The 16451-nt window shown below is 33.0% G+C and overlaps 1 protein-coding gene across 1 annotated transcript in view; it reads right to left on the bottom strand.

The window, feature by feature from the left end:
• CTNND2 (catenin delta 2) overlaps nt 1-14158 on the bottom strand; it is a 1154077-nt gene extending 1139919 nt beyond the window's left edge. Inside the window, 1 exon segment of the mRNA XM_074279123.1 lies at nt 13921-14158. Coding sequence (XP_074135224.1) covers nt 13921-13957 — 37 coding nt within the window. The 5' untranslated portion in view covers nt 13958-14158.
• Nucleotides 14159-16451: the final 2293 nt, after the last annotated feature.

Here is a 16451-nt window from a genome sequence, read left to right as displayed (position 1 = left end):
TCTAAAATATTCATTGGGAACAGATACAGCATGAATCTGATCAAGTATCAATCAGCTTGTAGAGAAAAGTTACAGGAGTAACATGCATATTTAAACAGCAAAATCTTTGGTTCTTCATAGACTCAAGGCTAAAATAATAATTAAAAAAATAACATCACAATTCATTGGTTCATAAAGCCTAGCCAATTAAAATCAAATTCCTTACTTTCAATTCTCAAGAAATTTAACAATATTTCTTAAGTTTCATCTTTTCCTCCATATACTTTTACTTGTCTCCCATTTTTCAATTTACACACTTTCGGCTTATTTTAATTTTATAGAGGTTTCTAGAATTTAGTAAATTAAGATTTCTTTACATGCACATATATCCAGATACAAAGATATCTATATCTATAGCTATAGCTATTCTGGAGGGGGGAACATTGGAAACATCATAAGTATTAATAGCAATCAGAGAGTATCTAATAGAAGGCCTTTGGTAACTCTAAAGGATGGATATCCCACAAATCAATCACTTTTTAATTTTGATTTTTATAAAGAAAGCCTAATCTCATGTTTCAGACTAATTGGCAGTCAGATAGAGAGGACTTTCCATATACCAAAATGAGAATGAGTATGAAATAGGAAAGAATATGAATTTAGAGCCATACAAGTTGATAAAATGTATTTGCTTACATATTTTACTTATATTTGCCTTCCTGAAATACTATTTTACCCACACCTGAAACATTATGTCTGGCAGGTTGTAGTTATTGAATTCAGAATCTATGAAGTCTAGGTATGTGAAATTAAAGAAATGTAAGATGGATTCTCATAGAATATTATTTGATATGAATAAAGGAAGGGTTAACTTCAGTTCTCAAGTTTCTCACCTCTTCAGAGGAAGATGTTTCTACTTTAGAAACTGCTCTTAAAGAGACAAACATTGCTGAATTTGTTCAGAATGGGTAGGCAAGAGAGGCAAGAGGTTGCAGGATTCACAGAGTTCAACTATACATTAACACAGCAGACAAAATTCCTCATGCCTTCTAATTGTAAAAGGTAAAATGTCTACACAAAAGGAAATAAATTTGAGTAAATTTGATAAATGCTAAATTCTTAAAACCATGTCTGGACCAAAAATAGCTAAACAATCCAACATAAGACCTTTATTTCTATAAGGAATAGCATTTCTTCTTCTTTTGGACACTGGCCAAAAAGCTGAAAATACAAACATACTATATAAATAATTCAGTTTTTATAATCTTATTGAAAGGGAAATCTTAGATTCAAATACATATATAGCAAATACAGACTGGACAAAATAAATAAAGGGAATGTAAAAAAAATGTGACCAGATACCTTCATTTGCTAAGATAAAATAATAATAATGGTTAATAATAATGCTTTTCAGCTCTATTGATCTTTATGCTATTCAAAACACTTTCAAGTGAGATCCTCACAACACAACTGTATAACAGAAACAACACGTATTATCTATCTCATTTATACAGATAAAAAACCAAGGTATCTTAAACAAATGACCCAAGGAAACATAGCAAATTAGCTGTAGAATAGGAACTAAAATTCAAGTTTCCTCAATCTTTTTCCAGTGCTTGTTTTATTAGATGATATTTGAAGTGAGAGGCAGTATAGATAGATAGAGAGAAGATGGATCAGGGCTTCTTAAACTCTTCTTAAATTCTAAAACTTTTCCCCCTGAGAAATTTTTATATAATTCTGCCTCGAATCTGAGCTAAGGCATTTCTGGCAGCATTCATACAAAATGAGCATGATGTATATTCAGAACCAAGGCTGCAGTGAAGTCGTGCAATACAATACAGGCAAGTGCTGCCAGATATACCTTGGATTCATTATGCATTTGATTTTAAATTAATTTTTGGTCCTTGTGTTCAGAAATCTTTTGCCAAATTTTTCTCAACTCTGAAATTCAGTTACACAACCCCACATGGGGTTGCAACTCACAGTTTAGGAATTTTGGCATAGCTAATTGTCCTAAAAGCTAGTGAGATCTAGGTTCAAGCCTCACCTTTTACATACAATAGCGGTTAATCCTGGAAAAATCATTTAACCTATCAATGATGTAGAGCTTGACCACTCTTTAAGATTAGAATTTATAGAGAAGGTATTGATCCACATTGATAGTAGGAGTTTCATCATTTTGTAGTTCGCTGAAACATTGAAATCACAGATCCAGGTCCTTTGCCAATAGTGTACATGCACTTTTGTTCATACAAACAATATACAAGAAGCAACAAAAAAGTTCTTGTAATATCAATAATTTTCTTGTTTAAAAATTCATAACTATTTGTGTGAACTTATAATAAAGATCTGTCAACCAAGATAGACAATGTCTACAATAAGTATAATGTAATGTGAAGTTTCAACAATTAATTCTTTCCTAAAAGGATACAATTTTCTTGTACACAGGCTTTCTTATTCCCATATTTTATCTGATCACATCATGTTTAGTTGAACAACAACACTAAATGAAGTCCAAAATTTAACTGAAGCAAAGTGTAAGAATTTGTTCCCTGTTGCTATTACTTATATAAACACATTCCAAGTTATTCACTCCTCTATTCTTCATTAAGTTGTAACTCTCTTCTCAACCCCAACTGATGTGCAAGGGATTTCAGGGATTTTTTAAAGCCTCTTCCTCACTCCTTTAACTATTTTAAAGCTCCTTTTCACTAGTTTGGGTTTGTGAAATTTGGTCCTTAGGATTATTCTCTTTTCCATAAAGAACCCTTATTTCAATCAAATATATGACTTTCAAGCCATCTGACAGATTACTCTGAAAGCTCCAAATTAGATATTCTTATACCTTTTTATCATTTAAGTTTCATCCTTTTCTCCGAATATTTTGCATTTATTCTACAAGAACATGAACTTATTCAAAAAACCTAAACTAATACTAATCATATTACAGTTCTATTGAGATCTTTGTCCACTTTCAGATACCAGAGGAAAGAAACAGAATGAGGAAGGAAGTGGAAAAAATGGAGAAGGTAGTAGAATTGTGCCCTTGCTTATAATGGGAAACAGGAGGAATGTCCAAGGCATTGTTTATTGATGAAAATTGTCCAAGGCAATTTTCATCAATAAACAACTTTCTTCCCTGTCCAAAGAGGGCCATCAAACTTCCTTCTTTTAATCAAAATATACCTTGCTCTTTTTTTTCATTTTGGTACCTCACACAAGCTTCTTGTACTGCTCTACAAACACTGGAAAAGTTCAGCAGAACAGTTTCAAATGGGATGCTGTCCTAGAGTAAGACTCTTTCTCCACTACTTATAAGATCAAGGTCCTCTCTTTTTCCTCAGTAAATGGAAAGGGGAAGATGTGGGGAATAATAAGCTGTATATCACTTTCCCATTATGAGAACTTGAAAACATCCAGGTAAAAAATATCAGTACTCTCTAGAAATCCAAGTACCATGTGTGTATCCATACAGAGAGCTTACCATTTTTCAAGGGGAGAAAAAGGAATAGCCTGGTTCCCTAAAAGAATGAAACATATGTAAAGGAGGCATATGTGACAATTGAAGAAACAATTGAAAAGGTTTACAATGTCTCAAGTGGGTCATTTAAATGAAGACTAAACAATTTTAACTATAAAAAGATTTCTTAACTGGATCACTGTTTCAACTTTTCTCCAAAATATTATATTAAAACAAAAGCTTTGAGTGATTTTGGCATCATTTGTATAATTTCTAATGATGTCAATATTTACTGGCTACTGTTCAGTTCAGTATCATAAAGCTAAATGACAAGTAACATGTCTAAATGAATTTATCTTCTTATGACACCTAAATGTGTTTTAATAAATTTTATTATGCAATTTTACTAAAAAAGTGAACTAAATCCACTTAAGTTTGAGTCCATAAATTAAGTAGATATGATGCGATTTAACATGAACACACATATACACACATTGTATATTTTGTGTTCAAACTTGTGATTTCCTTGGAGTAGGTATTCTTGAGTGAGGAAACTATTTATCAATTAATAATGGCCAAATGCTGCATAATTAATTAGAGAATTGTCTAAGGGCAGAGAGGCTAAGTCCCCTGTCCAGGCCCACAACCAGTATTTGTAATGGATAGCACTTCAAAACAGTCTTCCTGAGTCTGACTCTTCAATATATAATAGCCCTTCTTTTCAACACACACACACACACACACACACACACACACACACACACACACACACACACACACAATTTTTAGCAAAACAACAGGAAATAGATCTTTATTTTTAATCCTTGTTATGTTGACTAATAAGTTATTTGCAGCATATTTAAATTCAATATTTTAAAATATATTTAAAAGGGTTTTTTGAGATAACTTAAGGAATTTGTTAAATACAAATGAAAGAATAAGGTTGTGGAACAATGAATTTAAATTTGTGGCTATAAAATATAATCAGCACAATAGCTAAACAGGAACTGGCAAAAATATATATTTTTTTTTATTTTAGTTTCTGAGAGGCTGAAAGTGAATTTTTTGTAGCATCTCTAATGCAAAAAAAAAAAATGTAGATAGTAGGCACTTAAAAATGCTTGTTAAGTTGAATAAACCAGTGGAAGATGGAAAGAGAAGTTGGTAATTTCAGCCATAGTCTTTTGATTAGAAATCTATTTGCTTGGCATAATTCAATGAATTTCAAATTCAGTTATCTATAGAACTGAATGTTATATTTTGGATGATAATTTTAAAAATATTTAAAAAGTACTTAATATCTGTTTATATTTTATATTTTAAGCACTGTATTTATATATTTAATAAAATTATATCTAATTATTAGATAACTTATATATCTTTATATTATGAATGCAATGTTGCATATATGTATATATATATATACATATATAAACACATTGTAATGCTGGATAAACTGAGGCAAGTTAGAGATTAGAGAGTTTTTATTATTTTATTTAGGAGGGAGAGATTTACTGGAAGCAGAGTAGAATCCATTCTGCCTCCAGGGCTGAAGGAGACTATCTTCTCTAAGAATCCTTCATCCAGCAGTTAATGTATGTTTCCCATGAAGTGCATATATACACATGACTGCAAGAGACCTGGGAAGACCTGAGGCAGGGGCAGAGTCAGAGTACTGAGAGCAGGAATGGACTATCAATCCTGTTCTGACAGGGTGGGGGAAGGCACTAAACATTCTGGTAAGTTGGGATCAAGAAGAACAAGGACAGAATTTTATTCAGACTTTCCACCTGTATGAAAAAATTTACTTGATTTTAAATTAACTAGGATTCCTGTTAGAAAGGGTAGAGGCCATGAGGAATCCTAGAAACTTGATAAGTTTAACTTGTTTTCTTTTTTCTTTTTTCTCTCAAGAATAGTTTCTTTAGGAATTGTAATATTCAGAACTTCAATGTACTAAGGGATCATGTATGGTACACAGGTTGTATAATTACAAGAAACATTTGTCCTTGTAACTCTACAAGTTTTTTACAGAGTGCATAACTGAAAAGTAGGGAAGGTTTGGGCTCATAATGTCTAATATAGAAGGTCTTTCTCTTTATCATGATGATTAGGAGGGAAGAGTGATGTTGCAGGATTGAGCAGAACAATTAGAAACTGAGGCAGAACAATTCAGGGAAACCAAGGCAAGACAATTTGGGGAAACTGAGTCAGGACAATTAGGGAAGCTGAGTCAGGACAATAAAATAGAACTGTGGCACAACATTATAATATATGTGCATACCATGTTTATATATACATGTGTATACATACATACATATAGTTCTAGAGAACTCAATGTAACCTCCACATCATTATAAGATAGCACATTAAATTTCTAGTGAAAGATAAAATGATATAATTCTAAAGTCTCAGATAATTATTCATATTAATTTATTTTAAACTTATTTAAACATTTAAAAAATGTTGTTGCAAATTCACCCCTACAATACCGGATAATCATTTAAAACATCTGAAAAAATTGTGCTATGTTTTAAAATGTAAAATATTTCAGAGGTTTTAAATTGTTCTCTTAATTTAGAGAAATTTCAAAATTTCTCTTTTAATTTAGGGGAATTCTGGTAAGGAATATTGTAAATATGTTATCTAGTAAACTCATAATTTTCCCATATTTGTAAATATGGGTAAAACCCACATTTGTAAATGTTATCTAGTAAACCCATATGTCAGAAACAACTGGACATATTGACTAATTAATATTTTTCCTTATTTTGTCCAACGTAGAAACCAAATATAAATCATTTAAATACAAGTTATTTCTTCTAAAAATAAATTTAAAGGAACATTGAAAACAACATATTAAGACAAAGTATTTGTACTAGTTATAAAAGAACATATTAGATGCCCAATTTTAAAAAATCCATTTAAATAAACCTAGTTATTATGCTTTCATCATTGAATTTTCAAAATCATACTCTGACATCTTATATATTGAAAAAAGCAATTACTTTTATGGCCTTCAAAAATAACGTTCTTTCCATTTCTACTTGAGAATAATTATTTTTAGACCAGAATATTTGAAAGAAGACATAAACAAAACTGAATTATATATTTTTGTCATAGTTTATAGAATTTTATCAAATCTAGAGATTGGATTTCTTAGAGGAAATCAGTTAACTAAAAACAAACTTGGCAAATAATACTGAATATGATGTTTAATAAATGTCTGAATATAAAAATTCATTATGAAGCATATATTTTGAAATTCAGGAAAATATGACAATATTAGGATTTTTTTCATCTCATAATTTCACTTGACTATGCAGATTTATTTTCATGTATTTGAACTTATTAGCATCTTTAATTTTCCAATATAAATGCTGGATTATAATAATCTTTTGTTTTTCACACTAACAAAATTTAATCATTACTTTCATTGGATGAAGCCATTTTGAAATGTTTAAAGAGAATTCTACTTAAAATATATTTCTTCATCAAAAAATATTAAGCTTCAAATAGCACACCAGGCTATTTATTTGGTTTGGTTTAAAATATATATCATCATAGTTGTTCAAAAAGGAAATCTATAAGTTATATTCTACCATTTTTGAGAGTACCATATTTTTGTTAAGTTTTGTGAGACATATCTGAAATATATTTATTTAAACATGATTTGGTTTATTCATAGCTCAAACAAAAGTATTCTTCTATATATTTGATATTTAAATATATTTATTAAATTTTTAACATGAAATCTATTTTTGTTACAGAAATTTATCATCAGCTTAAGTTTATGGGTGCAAGTAAGTGTCGTTAATTAACAAGGCTATTTATAAGGGTAGGCAATGTTTTAGCCAAGAATACTAAACATGAAATAATGAAAAATTTCTGGGAAATATATGTGGAGGATAGCCTCGATTTATAATAAATGTGTATACACATTGGTACAATTATACTGATTTATTTAGTTTGTGTTGCCACACCATAGAAAATACCAAATCACCACAAAATTATTGTATTGAATATAATTTACAAGTAATTAGCTTACACATTTCATCTTTGAGCTACAGTTTCTTTTTATAGATTTCTCTGGAGCTATTCTAAAAAGTTGTTTTTATGTTAAAATACAAAAAAATGGGTGTTCAAAATTAGCTAGTTCTAAAAGCAAAAGTTGTCTGAAATTTTCTTGACAGACATTAAGCATCAATAAATGAGTAGATTCTGAATAATATTAATATATTCAAGAGTTGATTGGATAAACATTAATTAGATGTTAGGAACTATACCTTATGGAAGTTGAACCAAAAGTTAAGGAACCATGTAATGATTTGTGGCAATTTTAGTACTCCCTGTCATAGATTCATTGAGAAAATATTTGAGTATGCAAAAGATGCAACAGAATCTGCTAAGTGTTTAATATGCCATTTAATCTAGCATTTTGTATTTGCCACCTATTACTTGTTATACTTATCAAACTGAGGCCTAAGATGACTTATTGGAATCTCAGATAAGGATGTAATAATGAGTAATAATCTCTCAGTTTCTGTGGGTCATAACATGCCCTCAGCATTAGGGATAAATTTTGTTCCATTTAGTGAAGGGATTTGAATAGGTATAAAAAATTATAACTATGAAAACTTCAAAGTCATACAAACATAAGATCACAGTATACAAAAAAAACAAAAACAAAAACAAAAACAAAAACCCTGGGTTAGCCAGAATATCATGCTACCTGATGATATGATTATAATAAACTGATTATGCCATATTTTCAATATGCAGTTATTAATAATCACTTAAGAAATTTATAATCTATTAACCTATATCAAAGAGACTTTTTACAGAATTTAATATTTATACTGCACAAAATCACGTAAAATATCATTAAATCAGTCAGTGTGGGAGAGAGGAAAAACACTGAAAGATTTTGCTGAGGTTAGATGCCATCTCTTCTACTTATCAATCAATTAGCATGTATTGATTATCTATCATGACCTGTATCTGGCGTAGGTCACTGTATAATTGTGTGATCTCAGGCAAGTCATAAGCAGGAAGAACTTCAATTTCCTCATCTATAAAGTAAGGATCCTGAAACAGATTGTTTCTATGGTTTCTATGGCTACGTCTAGCACTATTAAAACATCTTATAATCTTATGAAAAAATTAATAACATTTACCTTACATTAAATTTACAGATAGTTTAGTTAACAGTGTATATATAGATATAGATATAGATATAGATATAGATATAGATATAGATACAGATATTTATTTATTTATTTATTTAAATACAAAAAATTTAAACTATGTAATCAAATATTTTTTCTGAGTCACCAATATATGAATATTATAAGGTAAAACCATCTTACAAAAAAATCCAAGTAAAAGCCAAACATCACCACTCCAATATCATATTATAATAAATAAATGGTTAGAAAGTGTATTCCTACATAATGTACCAAATACTTGAGGCTATTTAAATAGGGCCATATGATATAAAGCACTTACATAGATGAATTTTTAAAATATTTCATATTTTGTGATTTTTTTCTTAGAAAACTTCTCAATAAAAATATGGACATTACTTTTAAATTAAGATTATTTCTTCCCATGATAATTTGAAAAACTGAATAAATTTGGAATTTCACTTAGATAAAACACCTTTCCAACTAACTTGACCCATCTACTTTCTATAAAGTTGCTGAGATGAAAACTGAAAGCAATATCCCAGTATCATGCATCAGTCTGTATTCTTCCTCAAACTCCTCTTCCTAGGATAAAAGGGTGTTGGAAGAAAAAAAAAAACAACTTCACATTTAGAGGAAAGCTGATTTAGAATATACATCAACCTGCACAGGTGTTTTTTAAGCATTTGATCCAGCCCCTTCCCCTTTCAAAACCAATATAAAGATCTCCTTTGTTCCCTTGTTGTTAAAATTACCTATTAGTACAGAAATAAGAATCACTCAAAAAAGACTAGTCACTTTAGTTTATGGATACCATATTCTGAAGATTTTAACAAATTTGAAATTAGTGTAAAAATAGAGAATCAAACCCAAGAAACTAACATGTAAGTCAATGTAACATGACTTCCTGTTCCTTACATTGCTTCACACAGAAATCATTACAGTTTTTGGTACATTCAAATTTCGTGATTTTATTTAGGGATCTTGAACAATTTTCTCTGAAAGAATGTGAAAGAATTAAGAACATAATTAATTATGTGATATTTAAAAACTAACTGCACCCAATATTACTTTTAAGACAAAACTTTTTCTCTAGGAACACATTTCAGATTTACTATTGAAAGTCAATGTGAAAATAAGATTTAAAATATGTAAAGTAGTTGTGCTGGCAATATTTAACAACAGATGTCTAGATGTATGTACATTTGTATATATATGTTTTTTGTGTGTATAACGTACAATATACTTAATGCATCACTTTAATGCATTAAATTTATTGATAGATGGATATGATATTAACCTTGTGAAAATCTCTATGCACTTATTTAAGCTCTATTTGCTGAAGTTAATTCCATCTGGCATCAATTAGTTTGCAACAAGTAGAATATTAGGATCAGCCAAAGTTTATTATCCAGTCATTATAGAGTAGGAATCCTGAGTACTTGATTTTGCTATATGATTAAGTGATAAAATATTGTGGGTGTTACATCACCAGAATCATTTCTGATGACACCTACAAACCAGTGACTAGTCATACAGTTAGAAATGAAAAGGGTGAAAACAAACTAACACAACATTTCTGTGATATACCCCACCCTCCATGCTGAAGCTACTGTTTATAACTAATTGGATTCGCTAAACCAAAACAGGCAGATTATTAATCAGTAGGCTGGATTGGCAGAGAATGTGATAGAAACTATTTATCTATGACATGTTTAATATTTTACATTAATATAAAAAGCTGTTAGTCTGGCATACAGTCAGATAAACTTGAAACTAGCAACTAGCATCATGAACTGTTCCCACTCAAATTAACTTTTCATACAGAACTATAGAAGCATCTTCACAAGCTCTTTGAAATAAAGAGCATGGTGCTGACACCTTGTTTTCATTTTTTTAAAAAATGTGATCAAAAATTAACTTTAAGTATCATCTTAATGTTCTTCCTTGGAGCTATACTGCAGTTCAATCCTTTTGCTCCAAATACATTATCAGAGATTAGGTAACAAACAGAATCTCAAGATTTATTCATACTTGTACAGAGAGTGATTAAGTTGTGATTCCACAAAAAATACTAATGGAAAATTTAGGGGCATTTGAATCTCACTTATAGAAATATTCAATTTGAAGTATATCATGGAATCTATTAAACATTCCCAAAAGAAATAGAAAGCAATGCTTAGGTAGAAAAACGATCATGCAAACACATTATAAAAATGCACTTGTTATGACATTTCCTATACTTATTGAATGACCATAACATAAATGTAAGAAAACATGAGATAACTTTTTTTCAAAATTGAAAGAATTTTTTTAAACCAGCTATATCTGTTTGTCCGGTTTTGTTACATAAAAATCTTTATATTTATGCCAATCCAAAGTATACCATATTTGATACTGTTTAATTTTAAGCATACATTTAACTATTGTGATGGAATTAAGTTCACCTAAGTGATCACTCACAGTTAACTGGTACTTTAAGAGGTACAACATCCCTTTTCTAGAGAAACAGTATAAATTAAAGAGTTAGGGTATTTTTATCTCCATTTCCCAGATGGAGAAACCAAAGCTAAAAATAAGGTCAAGCAAATTTGCCCAGTTATTCAACTATTTAAGTTCTGTAGTCTAGATTTGAACCCAGCTCTCTTTGACTCTTAAAATCCAGTGTTCTTTATACTACAGTCTTTCCTTACTGTGGACAGATGAAAAAAATTCTTATGAAATGTCAGCACAAAATGCTGATGACATAACAAATAGAAGGATTATGCAGGAAAATCATTTCATATCCCATATAATGAACTTGAAATTCACTCTATAGTTACTTTATAGTTCTTCAGCATGTCAAAAACAAAAATGACAAATGTTATGAAAGCATGAAACTAACAATTAGTTTCTTTTACTTTAAAGAGAACAAAAACTTGTTATTATTATCTGATGAACCTGAAGAAATTTATAAGCTAAGAAAACTACTTAACAGATATACACATGCAGGAAAATAATCCTGTGAAGCAAACATTTTAGTTTCTACATTTAAATTATGTGCAGCTTTATAATAAAGTTATTTTGAAAAGAACTGGTGAAATTAAGCTTAAATCCTATAGTCTGAAAGTTTGATGTTCTCAAAAGAACAGGGGACATTAGTTACAAACACACATACACACACACACACACACACACACCTTTTAAAAGTTAAATACAAGAGACAATGATATGATTTTGTTAGAATAAAAATTTCAAGCAGAGGAGTTAATTTATGGAACACTCAATCAATATCTTAACTTTATAATCTATAAGAACACATGTAACTCACACTAAAGGATATATTTTTATCTCCTTTCTGCCTATCAATTGTTTTGCCTGTGCATATAATGACACTAAGCATTCTTTTCATGGTAACATTAAAAACTATGAGTATAGCCTCCAAAAGGACAAAACTCATAGTATGCATGTTTATGCATCTCTTGTCTTCTTATAAGAAAAAATTTACATTAAATATCTGGGAGGGAAGCTGAATGCTATCTTCTACAAAGTTTGTTAATATGAATAACATAAGATGTAACTAAGGTAAAATAGAAAAAGATCGTTCACAGAGTTAACTATGACTTTGAATTGAATCTTTACAAAGTGTTAAGTTTTACTACTATGATCATTAACCTTCCATAGTTAAAAAAAAAAAAAAGACTACTAATATACTCAATTCATTCAAGCCCTAAAACCTTGGTCTAATTCATAGACCAAAAAGGATTTTACTGAATAGCTTTGCAAAGAATATTAACAATGACTTCTGCATGTAAGAAAATATATTCTTGAGGCACTATTTTTTCTAGCTGTTGTTTATACAACAACAAAAGAATCCTAAATGCTGTCAAAGTGGGTTCTAACTTTATTGTTATACTTCTTTCCAAATAATTCAAAATGTTAATGCACAAAGTAATTTGTAATCAATCAAAAGATATTTCACACAATGCAATATGAGGATTGAAGCTCAAATAGCTTTTAAAAATTTATAGGCATATAATATTAGTGATGCTTTAACAAGATGAACACAACTGGCACATGTTATTTATAGAGATATAAAATAAAATAACTTTAGGGCATAGTTTCTAGAACCTCCCTGATTTCATGAACATCATTGAAGAAAAAATAAAGTATACTTAACTATTAATCACACAGTTTATAAAAGTTAACAGTTACTGGTCTCAGTAAGGCCTATCCATCTGTTCCTATTTTTAAAATTATTTTTAGTAAAACCAGGACTAATCATGTTGTTAAAACTCAAACACAAGAAGGAAGGATAATATGCAAGAATAATCATACTCCTTTTATTCTATGTGTTTCCATAGGTTTTACAACCCTTGCATTATTGTGTAATGCCGAACTTAACACTTTCACACGCAATTCTTGGATAAAAAGGAAAAAAAAAGCCTTGTAGAAGTCTACTTGCTACCACAAAAACCATATAGGCTGTTCCACCTCTGTAGTGACTTAATTCACTCTATAGTGACTTGAGCCTGCTGAGAAACAATCGATGCAAACACATTACACACCAGAATAAGAGGAAGGTAAGGAAAAAAAGAAAAGCATCTTTGCTTTCAGCCATTAATTATAGATTAGCCAAATATCACATTGCATATCACACAGACACAAAAAAGCCTTCCAGAGATGTGTGCTCCAGACATCGGTTTCAAAATCCTCTCTATCCATTGTCAGAGCGCCCAATATTCTAAACCTTGTATATTGCTCCCAAAATGCTCAAACTGATCCTGCTAAATATAGACCATAGGGGTTTTCTGTTATAGGACGAAGGGGGGAAAATGAAGAAAGGGACATGGTACATGATAAGTATTCCCATTTTGTTCCACCCAAACATCGCAATGACATTGAAAATCAGAGCTTAAAGACTAGAAGGAAGTATGACCCACCCCACCCCCAACCTTCTATTCTCCTGTATATTCAGGACGTCATTAATGCGAGGAGTAGATTATTGCAGGATGTTAGGAAGCAGTATTGTTGGTGATGCCCTATATATGTCTCCAGATAACGTATTGTAGATGGGAGGGGGAGGGAGACGAGAAGCCACTTTGTTACCTCGCCAAGAAAGGCACCAACTCGGTATCCACCACCAGACAGAGCTGTCTTCCGAGAGAGGAACCAGGGCAATTGTGGTCCTCCCAACGGAAAACAACATTGAGCATCCGCCGTCGACAGATAGCTCAGAGCTGGAGGAACAAGCCCCGCCACTAATAAGGAGGAGAATAATCCTGGCACCGCTAGCCCAGCAAATGCACTCACCAAAAGGCGTTGAGCCTGTCTGCTTTCTCCCAAACATGCACCCACCAAAATAGACAAATCCTCAATTCCACGGAAAGGTGTGTGCGCCGCCTCCAGGCTTCAGTGCAAGGTCCTGACCTTGCCCAACTGCAGCATCTTTCGCTTTGTTGTCTGTGAGTGGCTCCGGGACAAGTGATGCTGGGCAGGGAAGAGGGGAAAAAAAAAAAAAAAAAAAAAAAAAAGCGGTAAGGATGAGGCTTCTGTACAGCCTGCTGCCGGCTACCGAGGCAAAGTGTCTGGTTCCTTGGCTTTCCTCCACCACTGTTGGTGCCTCCTGTCTTCTTATCCGGGGCTCTTACTGCAAGCACAGCAGCGGCGCTGTAGTGCAGCCGCCTTGGTACCACCGCCGATATCTATCCCCTCTGCTGCTGCCTCCGCCTTCTCCTCCTCCTCCTGCACATCCGCCGCTGGATGATGCTGGAGCCGACCCAGTAAAGACACAGCTGCCTCTGCTCTCGTTTCCTTCTCCCTTCGACAGCGCGCCTAGCGATGCTGCGTCTGGGTTGCTTCGGAGAGCAGCTGCCCTCCCTCTGTAGCTCAGCGCAGCCGCCGCCGTCGTCGCCGCCACCTGTGCTGCCACCGAGGGGCGAGGCTACTCCGGAGTAGCAGCAGCAGCAGCAACCCTAGCCTTATCCTGCACCTATACCTCAGCTTCAGGCTTTGGAGCCCAGTTAGTGGGAAAACGTCCTCCTTGTAACAGAAGCCTGTTCTAGCTGCCGAGCATGCCCAGTTCAACTGCTTGAAAAAGGAGAGAGAGGGACTTGGATGTACATATTCCACTTCTGGTTTTAGCAGCAGCAGCAATAGCCGCGATGATAGAAGCAGCAGCAGCTGTTGCGGCAGCGACAGCAGCAGCAGCAGTAGCGGCGGCGGCGGCGGCGGCGGCGGCGGCGGCGGCTGCAGCAGCAGCAGCAGCAGCAGCAGCAACAGCAGCAGCAGCAGCAGCAGCAGCAGCAGCAGCAAGGGGAGGAGAGTTAGAAGACAGGAAAAGCATCTGATGAAACATCTAACCAGAACTTAAGAAGGGTGGAAATAGTTGAGATCCCAAGAAAGCGAGAAAGAAACCTCGAGAAAGTATTTTCCCCATTTATTAGAATTTATTCTCTCAAAACCAAATTATTCTCTTACACTCTGGAGGCTTTTTTTTTTTTTTTTCCTTGAGCAGTTGTCACACAACCTGGAAACAAAGAAAGAAAATTTCATGAATAATCATGGAATGGAGGACAAGAGGCGTAGAATAAATGAGTGTTGGGAGGGGAAAGATGACAGGCTTTAGAAGTGGACTTTATCCGCCTACCCTCTCCGTAACCCCATGATTGTAATTCTAAATCATAAGAGGAATATATAAATACCTTTTTGAAGTCTTCCCCAGAGTGCTAGTCCAACTCTCTCCGTGTCCTCAGGCTCTTTGTCACTTTTTCCTTTATTGAAATCATTCTGTGGATCGGCTATACCTGTCCTGACAGGAACTTGAATAGGTTGCTTTAGATAATGATTCTCTCTCTCTCTCTCTCTCTCTCTCTCTCTCTCTCTCTCTCTCTCTCTCTCTCTCTCTCTCTCTCTCTCTCTCTCTCTCTCTCTCTCTCTCTCTCTCTCTCTCTCTCTCTCTCTCTCTCTCTCCCCTCTCCTCCTCTCCTCCTCTCCTCTCTCCTCTCTCCTCTCTCTTTCTCCTCCTCTCTCCTCTCTCTTCTCCTCCTCTCTCCTCTCTCCTCTCTCCTCTCTCCTCTCCTCCTCTCCTCCTCTCTTTTTTTCTCTACCTTTCCCTCTTTCTCCTCCTTAGGAAAAAGCAATTATCTAACCAACTAATGGTTATAATTTTATTCTCGATTATCATATTATTTTCTCCCTTTTAAGATCACTTTCACTTTTTTTTTCTGATTTCATCCCTATCCCAGACTTCATATTTGCCCTGATAACTATTTCCTTATCTCTTCTCTATTGCTGTGACTGAAATTTCGTGTCATCTTTTAAAATATATATACTCAGGATCATAAAAAAAAACACATGATATCTCCATATGTCAGGGCATGGATATACATAGTTGCTATGTTTCCAGAGACAAGGGACATGATTTAATCCATGATATATCCTCATCTGTGTAATAATAACACAAGTTATAACAGGTTTCCACTGCACCTGCAAGGCTTTTGTACTCTGTAAGAAACTTGCAGAGTTACAAGGACAAATGTTTCTTGTAATTATGCAACCTGTGTATCACACATAATCTCTTAGTACATTGAAGTTCTGAATATTACAGTTCCTTAAGAAACTACTCTTGAGAGAAAAAGAAAAAGAAAAAGAAAACATGCTAGAGTATATCAAGTTCCTAGGATTCCCCATGGCCTCTACCCTTTCTAACAGGAATCCTAATTAATTTAAAATCAGGTATATTTTCTCATATAGGTGGAAAATTTGAATAAAATTTAATCTAGAAATTAGTCCCAGCTCTGCCGCTAACTAGCTACATGTCCTTGGAACAGTTTAACCTATCA

This window comes from Sminthopsis crassicaudata, chromosome 1 (genome assembly GCF_048593235.1).
Source record: "Sminthopsis crassicaudata isolate SCR6 chromosome 1, ASM4859323v1, whole genome shotgun sequence".
NCBI lineage: Eukaryota > Metazoa > Chordata > Mammalia > Dasyuromorphia > Dasyuridae > Sminthopsis > Sminthopsis crassicaudata.
This window is presented reverse-complemented; position numbering and strand designations above follow the sequence as displayed.